At 43.5% G+C, this 13,142-nt stretch overlaps 1 protein-coding gene across 9 annotated transcripts in view; it reads left to right on the forward strand.

Annotated features, from left to right (window-relative positions):
- fam135a (family with sequence similarity 135 member A) overlaps positions 1-13,142 on the forward strand; it is a 305,872-nt gene that overhangs the window by 105,015 nt on the left and 187,715 nt on the right. For all 9 annotated transcript variants that reach the window (XR_015079491.1, XR_015079490.1, XM_085996568.1 and 6 more), the window contains one exon: positions 5,498-5,568. Coding sequence is in view for 7 of the 9 variants with exons in the window: in XM_085996568.1 (XP_085852694.1) it covers positions 5,498-5,568 (71 nt within the window). In the remaining 2 variants the exon portion in view is untranslated. The remainder of the gene's footprint in view (positions 1-5,497; positions 5,569-13,142) is intronic.

The following is a 13,142-nucleotide window of genomic DNA, read 5'->3' on the forward strand; positions in this document are numbered from 1 at the left end:
CCTCTCATTCTTCTGAACGCCAATGAGTAGAGTCCCAATCTACTCAACCTCTCCTCATATGTCCATCCCCGGGATTAACCGAGTGAACCTTCTTTGTACTGACTCGAGAGCAAGTATGTCCTTTCTTAAGTATGGACACCAAAACTGTACGCAGTATTCCAGGTGCGGTCTCACCAATACCTTGTACAACTGAAGCAATACCTCCCTATTTTTATATTCTATCCCCCTAGCAATGAAAGCCAACATTCCATTGGCCTTCTTAATCACTTGCTGCACCTGCATACTAACCTTTTGAGTTTCGTGCACCAGGACCCCCAGATCCCTTTGTACTTCAGTACTTTCCAGTTTCTTGCCATTAAGATAATAACTTGCTCTACGATTTTTCCTGCCAAAGTGCATAACCTCACACTTTCCAGTATTGTATTCCATCTGCCAAATCTCTGCCCACTTACTTAGCCTGTCTATGTCCCCTTGCAGGTTTTTTATGTCCTCCTCACTCACTACTTTCCCTCCCATCTTAGTATTATCTGCAAACTTTGATATGTTACACTCGGTCCCCTCCTCCAAATCGTTAATATAGATTGTAAAGAGTTGGGGACCCAGCACTGACCCCTGCGGAACACCACTAGTTACTGATTGCCAGTCTGAGAATGAACCATTTATCCCAACTCTCTGCCTTCTGTTAGATAGCCAATCCTCTATCCATGCTAGAATATTACCCCCAATCCCATGATTTTTTATCTTAAGCAATAATCTTTTGTGTGGCACCTTGTCAAATGCCTTTTGGAAGTCTAAATACACTACGTCCACTGGTTCCCCTTTATCCACCCTATATGTTACTTCCTCAAAGAACTCCAGCAAATTTGTCAAACATGACTTCCCCTTCATAAAACCATGCTGACTTTGTCCTATTAAATTATGATTATCCAAATGTCCTGTTACTGTCTCCTTAATAATGGACTCCAAAATTTTACCTACCACAGATGTTAGGCTAACCGGTCTATAGTTTCCAGTCTTCTGTCTACTGCCCTTTTTAAATAAGGATGCAACATTAGCAGTTTTCCAGTCTGCCGGGACCTTTGCCGAGTCCAGGGAGTTTTGGAAAATTATTACCAATGCATCCACAATCCCTATCGCCACTTCCCTCAAGACCCTAGGATGTTAGCCATCAGGTCCAGGTGATTTATCCGCCTTGAGTCCCATTATTTTACCGAGTACCACTTCCTTAGTGATTTTGATCGTGTTTAGCTCCTCCCCCCCCTTTAGCCCCCTGTTTGTCCAGTGTTGGGATATTCTTAGTGTCGTCTACTGTAAAGACTGATATAAAATATTCATTCAGTGTTTTTGCCATCTCCATATTTCCCACCATTAATTTCCCGGTCTCATCCTCTGAGGGACCAACATTTACTTTAGCCACCCTTTTTCTTTTTATATAACTATAAAAACTCTTACTATCTGTTTTTATATTTTTTGCTAATTTACTTTCATAATCTATCTTCCCTTTCTTAATCAATCTTTTTGTTATTTTTTGCTGTCTTTTAAAGTTTTCCCAATCCTCTATCCTCCCAATAGATTTGGCTACCTTATATGCCCTTGTTTTTAGTCGAATACTATCCTTAATTTCTTTACTTAGCCACGGATGGCTGTCTTTTCTTTTACACCCTTTTCTTCTCAGTGGAATATATATTTTTTGGAAGTTGTAAAATAACTCCTTAAATGTACACCACTGATCATGTATCGTCTTACCCTTTAATCTATTTTCCCAATCCACTCTACTCAATTCCGCTCTCATACCTTCATAGTCTCCTTTATTCAAGCTTAGCACGCTTGTTTGAGATCCAACCTTCTCACCCTCTAATTGAATATGGAATTCAACCATGTTATGGTCACTCATTCCAAGGGGATCCTTTACTAGGACATTTTTAATTAATCCTGTCTCGTTACACAGGACCAGATCTAAGGTTGCTTGCCCCCTGGTCGGTTCAGTTACATACTGCTCAAGAAACCCATCCCTAATACACTCAATGAACTCATCCTCAAGGCAGCCCTGCCCAATTTGTTTTGTCCAATTAATATGATAGTTAAAATCCTCCATAATTATAGATGTTCCCTTATTACAAGCCTCAACTATTTCCTGATTGATACTCCGTCCAACAGAGTTGCCACTGTTCGGAGGCCTATAGACTACGCCCACTAGTGCTTTTTTCCCCTTATTATTCTTACCTCCACCCAAACTGTTTCATTATCCTGATCTTTTGACCCCATAATTATAGATGGGGTTGGAGGCTGAAGAGAGGTCAAGAAGGACGAGGAGAGATAATGCACCACAGTCACAGAGGATGTCATTGTTGGCTAGGACTATTTTAATGCTGTGGTGGGGCAGAAAACTGATCGGAGAGATTCATACATGGATACAAAAGCAAAATACTGCGGATACTGGAAATCTGAAATAAAAAGCGAAAATGCTAGAAATACTCAGCAGGTCAGGCAGCATCTGCGGAGAGAGAAACAGTTAACGTTTCAGGTCGATGACCCTTCGTCAGGGGTCGAGGGTGTGTCTATTTAAGAGTGGGTGATGATGGACGTTTTTAAAGGGAGGGGACCAATAGCTGAGAAGAGGAAACCATTTACAATGTCAGCTATCATGGAGGACAGGTTAGTGGTCAGCAGTTTAGTGGGAATGGGGACAAGAGAGTAGGAGGTGGATCTCTTAGACAAGATGAACCAGAGAGGGCATGGGGGAGAGGAGTGAAAGATGCAGGTTCAGGGCTTGGGAAGAGGGGAATCTTGAGGGAGCTTTGATTTGGTGGGCAAGGGAGTGGGGGGATGCAGCAGAAGCAGCTGAATGAATGGTCTCAATTTTGGTGACAAAGATATCCATCAGCTCCTTGCACTTGTTGTAGAAGGTGAGGGTGGAGTGGGCAGGGGAGAGGGGGTTAAGGGGATGGTTGGTATTGGAGAAAAGAAACTGGGGGCTGTCTTTGCTATTTAGGTTTTGACAGATTAGAATAAGTCCTAATAATGCTGGATGTGATCCAGTCAGATCTGGCTCTGGATGGCTAAACCAGTTGTGCGCCAGATAGACTCAAGTCTGCGCATCTTGGACTTGAGAGAGTAAAGATGGGGGCTATACCATGGGGAACAACCAGAGTGGAAGAGAGCAAAGGTTTTACTGGGGACAAAGACATTAAAGGTGGAAGTAGATTGACAGCTGCTGAAGTGTAGTGGCGCATGAAAAGCCAAATGCTACACAGTTGGGAGCTCGAAAGTGCAATTTTAAGTGACTTGGGGGAAAATTTATTCCAGAGGCAGATGCAGAAAGAGGTGCTGTTGAAAAGGCATATGGGGTTGTGGTCTGTGATTGAGGCGATAGGAGTAGAGATGTCATGTGAGTTGGCAAAATCGAGGGGGTGACTGAATATCGGTCAAAGAGTTTAAATGGAGAGAGGTGTTTCAGGAGGGCAGTGAAATCAGAATAGGAAGGGCAAGGTGAGTTCAGATGGAGATTGAAATTACCAAGAATGAGGAGTCCACAAACAAGATACTGCGGATGCTGGAAATCTGAAATAAAAACAGAAAATGTTGGAAATACTCAGCAGGTCAGGCAGCATCTGTGGAGAGAGAAACAGAATTAACGTTTCAGGTCGATGACCTTTCGTCAGAACTGGAAAAGATTAAAGATGTAACAGGTTTTAAGCAAGTACAGAGGCAGGGAAAGTGGGGAGGGGAGGAAAGAACAAAAGGGAAGGTTTATGATAGAGTGGAAGGAGGAGAAATTAAATGACAAAAGGGATGGTGGGGCAAGGCGAAAGGAGATGGTACCGAGACGAGTAAAGAAACAAAAGATGAGGTGTAAATAAGAATATCATAATCATCAGCAACAGCTGCAGTCCGAAAGAATGGGGGCAGAGGCAATGTTCCCCCTAATTTTTATCGGGTGCTCGGCCCCTTTCTGAGGCTGAGCAGCCCATTGACCGCTTCGTGCAAGCGCAAAATTTAACATGGGAAAAGCCAATCCCGGGCTGCGTGACCGAGCATGTTAGAGGGAACATTGGCCAGAGGTTATGATCTGAAATTGTTTAACTCAATTTTGAGTCCGGAAGGCTGTAAAGTGCCCAGTAGAAAGATGAGGTGCTGTCCCTCGAGCTTACGTTGAGCTTCACTGGAACAGTGCAGGAGATCGAGGTCAGAGTTGGAGTAGTTTGGAGAATTAAAATGACAGGTGACTGGAAGCTCAGGGTCACGTTTGCGACTGAACGGAGGTGTTCTGCAAAGCGGTCACCCAATCTGGGTTTGGTCTCCCCAATGCAGAGGAGACAGCATCGTGAGCAGTGAATACAGTATACTAAATTGAAAAAAGTACAGGTAAATTGCTGTTTCACCTGGAAGGAATATTTGGGGGCCTGGACGGTGGGAAGGAAGGTGGTAAAAGGGCAGGTGTTGCATCTCCTGCGCTTGCGTGAGAAGGGGAGTGGGTGATAGAGGAGTGGACCAGGGTGTCGCGGAGGGAATGGTACCTTCGGAATGCTGAAAGGGGAGGGGAAGATGTGTTTGGTGGTGGGATCACACTGGAGGTGATGCAAATGGTGGAGGATGATCCGTTGAATGTGAAGGCTGGTGGGGTGGAAGATGAGGACAAGTGGAACCCTATTGTGGTTCTGGGAGGGAGGGAAAGGGGTGAGAGCAGAAGTGCGGGAAATCGAACGGGCACGGTTGAGGGCCCTATCAACCATGGTGGAGGGGAATCCTCGGTTGAGGAAAAAGGAAGACATCAGAAGCACTGGTATAGAAGGTGGCATTGTTTCGACGGATACAAGTGAGGAGTTGCTCAGTGCAGAGGCTGGGGAAGAAAGGAGGGAGGTTACCATGGCGAGAAATTTGTGGTGGGGATTGAGGCGACTGTAGGGAATGAGGATTTTGTGAGAAGTAGAACAAGATGTGGTGTTCAAAGGAGGAAAGGTTATTGGTAAGGGGAAGGTGAGGCCAAAGTGTGATTTGGTAATAGCGACCACACTGCCAAGGTGATGGTTTGGGTGGGGCAGATGGTGGCAAGTATAGCCAGGTGCAGAGGCTTCAGTAAGTGCAAGCTGTTGCCACCTATGAGCTAAGTTTCTGTCAAAGCCATGATCTTAATGCATTCCTCTACAATAAGGCTGTGGATGACATTTAATCTGACTGTTTTAACTCTAATATATGCTCAGAATTTCACAACTCTAAACATGTATGTACACACCAGTTGGGGGAAAACATTTATTGCATTATACTGTATTTATCAATTTTTTTATTCTGCTAGAAATGTTTAATATATTGCAGTGATTATATGTTTTAGTATGAAATTAAATTAATGAAAAGCACAATTTATGTCAATATTAACAGTTTGAAGTGCAAAAATGATTGATCTTAACACTTGTCATGTTGGAAACGGGTTTGAAGTAAAAATTCTAAAATGGTTGAGGAAGTCAAATTAATAGTACAGTATATTCAATTTTATATCTAGATTGAAGAGTCCCTGAACGAGATGGATTTCCAGTTGTCTTTAGATCTCAATTTTACTGACAAAGATTTTACGTGAGTATTCATCAAAAGGTTAGGATTATTTTGTTTTATTATTTTGAAATAGCAATGATAGTCGGTCAAGTGGAAAATTTTATTTTGCAGCCAACCTTTTGTGACAATTATAAATACATTCTTAATTTGTTCTTGGAATCTAGGCGACGCTGACAAGGCCACATTTATTCCCCGTCCCAAGTTTCCCTGAGAAGGTGGTGGTGGCTTTCCCCTTTCAGCTATGGTGTTGAGAATTCAGGTCTTCCGCTGGTATCTACTTGTGTTCAGTGGTATAGGTCTCTCCCTTAAGCAGTCTGATTGCCTGCTTTTTACAGAAGTTAACTTCCACTGCCATTTTATCTGCTAACGCAATAGTGGGACTCTGGAATGTAATAATGAAACTCTTGTGATCTGGACCAGATCTCCTTGTCTTAAGTATGTATACTCTTTTTTTTGCCCTTCAAACGTTGACCAACTTAACACTAGGGAAGGCATCATTTGGTTCAGTTCGGTGCTTTGTTCCACAGTAGACAAAACATACAGAACACTGAGCACAATGAAAGTCACTTGATACAATCAGTCCAAAAGTGAAGACACCACATACACTAGCCCATCTGGGACGGTTATAACTTGGTATCGAAGGATCGATTCGCTGTCTATCCTTTCAACAGTGCAGTGGTTCTTTCTCCCTTACAGCCTCTCTGCTGCCTTTACACTATCACATCTTTCTGTTACTTATCTCCTTTTGCATCCTTTCTGCTGACTTTTGGCCTCCTGTTGTGACTCTTTAAAAAGCCTCTCTCCCTGACTCTCATCAAAAGAGTTTGGCTATACAGTGCTAACAAATTGGCCATTCTTTGGTATATGTGCAGAACAGCTGCCTGTGCTGCATTTAAATCGACTTTCATCTGCATGGGACTGTCTGGAGTAGTTGACCACTTTTAGGCAAGCTACTGCTCAATACACAGCTCAAGACCACTCCTGTTTGGGTCCTATTCACAAATAAAAACAGAATGCTGAACTATGGCGGGGAATTCCACAATATTGACACAGTAGCAATGAAGAAACAGCCATATATCCAAATCGGGTTGCTGTGTGACCTGAAGGAGAACATGGAGGTGTTTGTGTTCTCGTGACCTTGCTGATCGTGTCTTTCTCAGTGGTTAAGGTCAGAGAGTTAGGAGATACTGTTGAAGTAAGCCTGGTGAGCTGCTGCAATTAATTCTGTTGTGCGACAGTAGTGAACGGGATGGACATTCAGTCCAGTGACATGGATGATGATCAAAGAGACTGCTCTTTCCTGCATGGTATCAAGTGTCTTAAGTGGTGAGTATTCCATCAGAGTTCTGACCTGAGATGATGATAGAGAGGTTTTGAGAGATCAGGAGTTGAGCCACTTGTTGCAGAGTACCCAGACTCTGCCATGCTCTTGTAGTCACAGTGTTGATTTGGCTGGCCCAGTTAAGCTTCACTGCAGTGGTGATCCATAGAATATTGTAGGTGTGATGGTGCTGTTGAAGGTTAAGGAAGAGGAAGTTGGGCCTTTTCTTGTTGGAGATGATCATTGTCTGGCAATTATATGCCATAAGTGTGACCTGCACTTGTTAACCCAACGCTGGATGTTGTCCAGGTCCTGTTGTAGGCTGGCATGGGTTATTTCATTGCCAGAGGAGTTGTGAATGAGTCTAAACACTGTAGAATTGTAAGTGGACAGCCCCACTCATGACCTTTACGGAGGGAAGGTCACTGAAGCAGTTGAAGGTGGTTGGGAGACGGATTTAGATGCTGCTTCAGTCTTGTGACTGACATTTCTAGAGTTATTGGGCCGGAATTTTCTGGAGCAGGGCACCTCGCGGTGTGCCCGGTTAGTTAGACTTTTTGCCCACAAAGTTGCTGGAAGTGTGAGCTAATAATGGCGTGGAAAAACAACAGGGCATCTGGGACCTTAGTGAACGACGGGACCAACAGTGCATCTCCTTAACCAATGCAATTTAAGGACATTCTAGGGTTTTAAAAGAAGTGGCTGCAGAGATAGTGGATGCATTGGTTGTAATCTTCCAAAATTCCCTCGACTCTGGAAAGGTCCCAGCGGATTGGAAAACCGCAAATGTATTTCCCATATTCAAGAAAGGAGGGAGACAGAAAGCAGGAAACTATAGGCCAGTTAGCCTAACATCTGTCATTTAGAAAATGCTGGAATCCATTAATAAGGAAGTAGTAGCAGGACATTTAGAAAATCATAATACAATCAAGCAGAGTCAACATGGTTTTATGAAAGGGAAATCGTGTTTGACAAATTTATTAGAGTTCTTTGAGGATGTAACGAGCAGGGTGGATAAAAAGGAACCAGCAGATGTCGTGTATTTGAATTTCCAAAAGGCATTCGATAAGGTGCCACATAAGCAGTTACTGCACAAGATAAGAGCTCATGGTGTTGGGGGTAATATATTAGCATGGATAGAGGATTGGCTAACTAACAGAAAACAGAAAGTCGGGATAAATGGGTCATTTTCAGGTTTGCAAACTGTAACTAGTGGGGTGCCACAGGGATCAGTGCTGGGGCCTCAACTATATTAATGACTTGGATGAAGGGACCGAGTGTACTGTAGCCAAATTTGCTGACAATATAAAGATAGGTGGGAAAGCAAGTTGTGAGGAGAACACGGAGTCTGCAAAGGGATATAGATAGGTTAATTGAGTGGACAACAATTTGGCAGATGGAGTATAACGTGGGAAAATGTGAGGTTATCCACTTCGGTAGGAAGAATAGAAAATCAAAATATTATTTAAATTGAGAGAGACTACAGAATGCTGCGGCACAGAGGGATCTGGGTGTCCTCGTACATGGAACACAAAAAGTTAACATGCAGGTACAGCAAGTAATTAGGAAGGCAAATGGATTGTTGGCCTTTATTGCAAGGGGGATGGAGTATAAAAGTAGGGAAGTCTTGCTACAACTATACAGGGCGTTGGTGAGACCACACCTGGAGTACTGCGTACAGTTTTGGTCTCATTATTTAAGGAGGGATATACTTGCATTGGAGGCAGTTCAGAGAAGGTTCACTAGGTTGATTCCTGGGATGTAGGGGTTGTCTTATGAGGAAAGGTTGAGCAGGTTGGGCCTATACTCATTGGAGTTTAGAAGAATGAGAGGGGATCTTTTTGAAACCTATAAGATTTTGAGATGGCTTGACAGGGTAGATGCAGGGAGGATGTTTCCCCTCGTGGGGGAATCTAGAACTGGGGGGCATAGTTTCAGAATAAGGGGTTGCCCATTTAAGACAGAGATGAGGAGGAATTTCTTCTGAGGGTCATGAATCTTTGGAATTCTCTACCCCAGAGAGTTGTGGAGGCTGAGTTATTGAATATATTCAAGGCTGAGTTACAGATTTTTGAACTACGGCAGAGTCGAGGGTTACAGGGAACAGACAGAAAAGTGGAGCTGAGGCCAAGATCAGGTCAGCAATGATCTTATTGAATGGCAGAGCAGGCGCAAGGGGCAGAATGGCCTACTCCTGCTCCTATTTCTTATGTCCTTATTAAGGAAGTACTGAGAAGGAGGGTGAATTCAATGTCAAATCATGTACAGAAAGAAAAGAAAGACTTGCATTTTGACGATCACCAGACATCGCAAAGCACTTTACAACCAGTTAAGTATTTTTTGAAGTGTACTGATGTTGATTGAGGGATGAATATTGGCTAGGACACCGGGGATAACTCCCCTGCTCTTCTTCAAAATAGTGTCATAAGATCATTTATGTCCAGCTGAGAGGGCAGACGAGGACCCGGTTTAACGTCTCATCCGAAAGACAGCACCTCCGACAATGCAGCACTCCCCTCAGTACTGTACTGGAGTGTCGGCCTAGATTTTTGTTTTGTGCTCAAGTCTCTGGAGTGGGACTTGAACCCACAACTTTCTGACTCAGGCGAGGGTGCTACCAACTGAGCCACAGCTGACACTTAGAGAAGAGAAATAAAGAGAGGGAAAGAAAGATTGGATTGAGAGAAAAAAAGAGACAGGAAAAGTAGGAAAAATAATTTAAACATTTTAAATTTGACATTTTAAAAATCTCCCAACAACAATTCACTACCTGAAGGAATGAAACTGCACACTTTTAATTGTTCCATTTCTGGGCCAGAGAGGTTGATTGGCAGTCATTAACAATTATTATGTTGTTGAAAGGGTACTTGCGCTATTAGTTACTAGACTTGACTTTCTCTGGCGCGTTTAACGGGCAATTAATGTGCAAGTGCAAGTGCAGCAACTTTATGAAAATCATGGGAAAGTTAAGGGTGAAATAAGATGAATTAACCACAGGGTATTTAGTGAGACTCGTGAGGGAAAATAAGAGCTAGCTTTTCCACAAATGTGACAAAACCTTTGGCTGCGTGGCCCATTCACAGTTTTAACATTGGAAATGTAGGCTGCAAGGGACTGGCAGCCATGCAGCTTAGAGCGAATGTTGATCTTCACCCCCACCTCCACCCCCAGATCATTCATGGACTTTAGTCTGTGTCAAGGATCTATCTTGGCCCCCTCCTATTTCTCATCTACATGCTGCTCCTCTGCGACATCATCCGAAAACACACCATCAGGTTTCATATATATGCTGAAGACACCCAGCTCTACCTCACCACCACCTCTCTCAACCCTTCCATTCTATCTGATTTGTCACACTGCTTGTCCAACATCCAGCGCTGGATGAGCAGAAATTTCCTCAAACTAAATATTGGGAAGACCGAAGCCATTGTCTTCGGTCCCTGCCACAAACTCTGTTCCCTAGCCACCGACTCCATCCCCCTCCCTGGCAACTGTCTGAGGCTGAACCAGACTGTTCGCAATCTTGGTGTCGTATTTGACCCGAGATGAGCTTCCTACCACATATCCTCTCCATCACCAAGACCGCCTACTTCCACCTCTAACATCGCCCGACTCCGCCCCGCCTCAGCTCATCTGCTGCTGAAACCCTCATCATGCCTTTGTTACCTCGAGACTTGACTATTCCAACGCTCTCCTGGCCAGCCTCCCATCTTCCACCCTACATAAACTTTAGCTCATCCAAAACTCTGCTGCCCATATCCTAACTCGCACCCGTCGCCCCTGTTTTCAGATCCCTCCAAATGGACTCGCCCCTCCCTATCTCTGTAACCTCCTCCAGACCTACAACCCTTCAAGATATCTGTGCTCTTCCAATTCTGGCTTCTTGAGCATCCCTGATTTTAATCACTCCACCATTTGCAGCCATGCCTTCAGCTGCCTAGGCCCTAAGCTCTGGAATTCCCGCCCTAAATCTCTCTGTTTCTTCACAGCGCTCTCCTCCTGGTCATCTATCCTAATATCTCCTTATGTGGTTCCGTGTCTCATTTTGTTTGATGATGCTCCTGTGAAGCGCCTTGGGATGTTTTACTACGTTAAAAGCGCTATATAAATGCAAGTAGTAGTTGTTGTTGCAATAAAAACTGAAGTTCTGATTGGATGATAACTGAGCTTTGTGTTTGAGATGCCATTAAGAAGTTCTCTTTGATCTGTGACCTCTTGTCAATTTAATTTGTCAAATTGAAATCGCCTCCTTGTTCAATGTGGTGCCATGGAAGGAGTGCAGCGAAGATTCACCAGGCTGATACCTGGGATGGCAGGAATGACGTATGAGGAGAGATTGTGTCGATTGGGCTTATACTCACTGGAGTTTAGAAGATTGAGAGGGGATCTCATCGAAACCTATAAAATTCTGTCAGGCCTGGACAGACTAGATGCAGGAAGGATGTTTCTGATGGCCGGGGAGTCCAGAACCAGGGGTCATAGTCTAAGGATAAGGGGTAAGCCATTTAGGACTGAAATGAGGAGGAATTTCTTCACCCAGAGAGTGGTGAACCCGTGGAATTCTCTGCCACAGAGGGCGGTGGAGGCCAGTTCATTAAATATATTCAAGAAAGAGTTGGATATATTTCTTAAGGCTAAAGGGATCAAGGGATATGGGGAGAAGGCAGGGACAGGGTACTGAATTTGGATGATCAGCCATGATCTCATTGAATGGCGGAGCAGGCTCGAAGGGCCGAATGGCCTACTCCTGCTCCTATCTTCTATGTTTCTATGTTGACATAAATATGGTTTTGTTGTTTCATGGCCATGTCGGGCTGTCCAAAACAGTATTTTTTATGATTTCTTGAGTTTGAAGTGGCTTTGTGCCCACTTGATAACCAACTGCTTTGTTTGTTCTGTTAGCTTGCCAAAGTTGGTTGCTACGTGCAATCTTTAAAGATTATTTTGATATCGAATGAATGAATCAAACATAAGAATATCTCCATGCTGTGTTTTATTGCAGTGCCAATATCCAATTGGGGCATTAACTCAAGTACTGTATGTAGTTTTCTTAGAAAAGCAGTGTATTGTCATTTCAAGAACTGGGAGAACAACACTTTTCTAAGCAGTTTTTAAAATTTGTGTTGTGAATTACTCCTTGTGTTGTATATTGGCCCAGATTTTCCGATCGCAGGCCCCCGCGGGCAGAGGGCTGTGATCTGGAAAAATCTGCGCCCTTACCTGAGTGCTCCCGGGAGGTGCAGAGTTCCGTTGCTGGGCCTCTCCAAACTGCCGGTGCGCAGGGCCCACATATCCCAGAGGCGCAGGTATTTCGCAGCATCCCTGGGATCACGTGGGCCATGGGGAGCCAATCGGAGAAGGCCTGTCAAATATATGAATGGAGATCACCCCCAAAAATATAGTAAAACTTCAACAACAAAAAATCATGTTTAAAGTGACTTGAAATTACATAAATTAACTATTTTAAACAAATTTAAATTTAAAAAAAAAAAAAAAAAATTAAAGTTTTTAACGGGGCTAAAAATAAACTTACCTTTCTTTAAAGTATTTTTAAATGATAAATCGGTGGGAACTTTTTTCAACTCTTATCCTGGTAAAAGCAGGCCTTGCGCCCGCTTTTACTAGGCACAAGAATTGTAAGTGTTTTCTGCGGGCGGAGGGTCTCCAAAAAGCGGAACTCTCCACCTGCCGAGGCCCTGCTCCAGCGCAGCCGGAGGATCTGCCGATAGCTTTCTTGACAGATCGGAAATGCCGGTTTCCAGCGCATGCGCGTACCCACCCATAGGGATCGGAATATCCGGCCCAATATCTTGTTTGCGCTTCTTTGAATTATCTAATTATAAATAAATTACTGAAGTTGGAGCTTGAAGTGAGTTAAGTTCTAGTGTAGAGCATTATTAGGTTAGCTTTGGCTATGCTGACTTATGCAGGGTGTGAAAGACCAGGCTTTCAGATTGTAAGGGGCACACACTACTAATATTTGCACAATAAATGATGTTGGAAAAAGCCTGAATTATAATGCAGTTATGTTGGTTGACTCCTAAACTGTTGTAAAATATTGAAGGTGATATGATATAGATAATTGATTTAATAAAATAACATTCAAGAGCTGGATCTGAAACTAGTGCATTTGAGAAGGAATAGAACAAGGGGAGGAGGGAAGGGGAAATGAAAAACATAACCACGTGCAGAAGAAATAAAACAGATGTCCGAAAAAGTGCTTGTGGAGAAAAGGTGATCGTTAAAAAGCAGAAGTGATATCAGAATGAGACAA

This window comes from Somniosus microcephalus, chromosome 9, assembly GCF_052327205.1.
Source record: "Somniosus microcephalus isolate GS21.2 chromosome 9, FLI_Smic_1.0, whole genome shotgun sequence".
Lineage (NCBI taxonomy): Eukaryota > Metazoa > Chordata > Chondrichthyes > Squaliformes > Somniosidae > Somniosus > Somniosus microcephalus.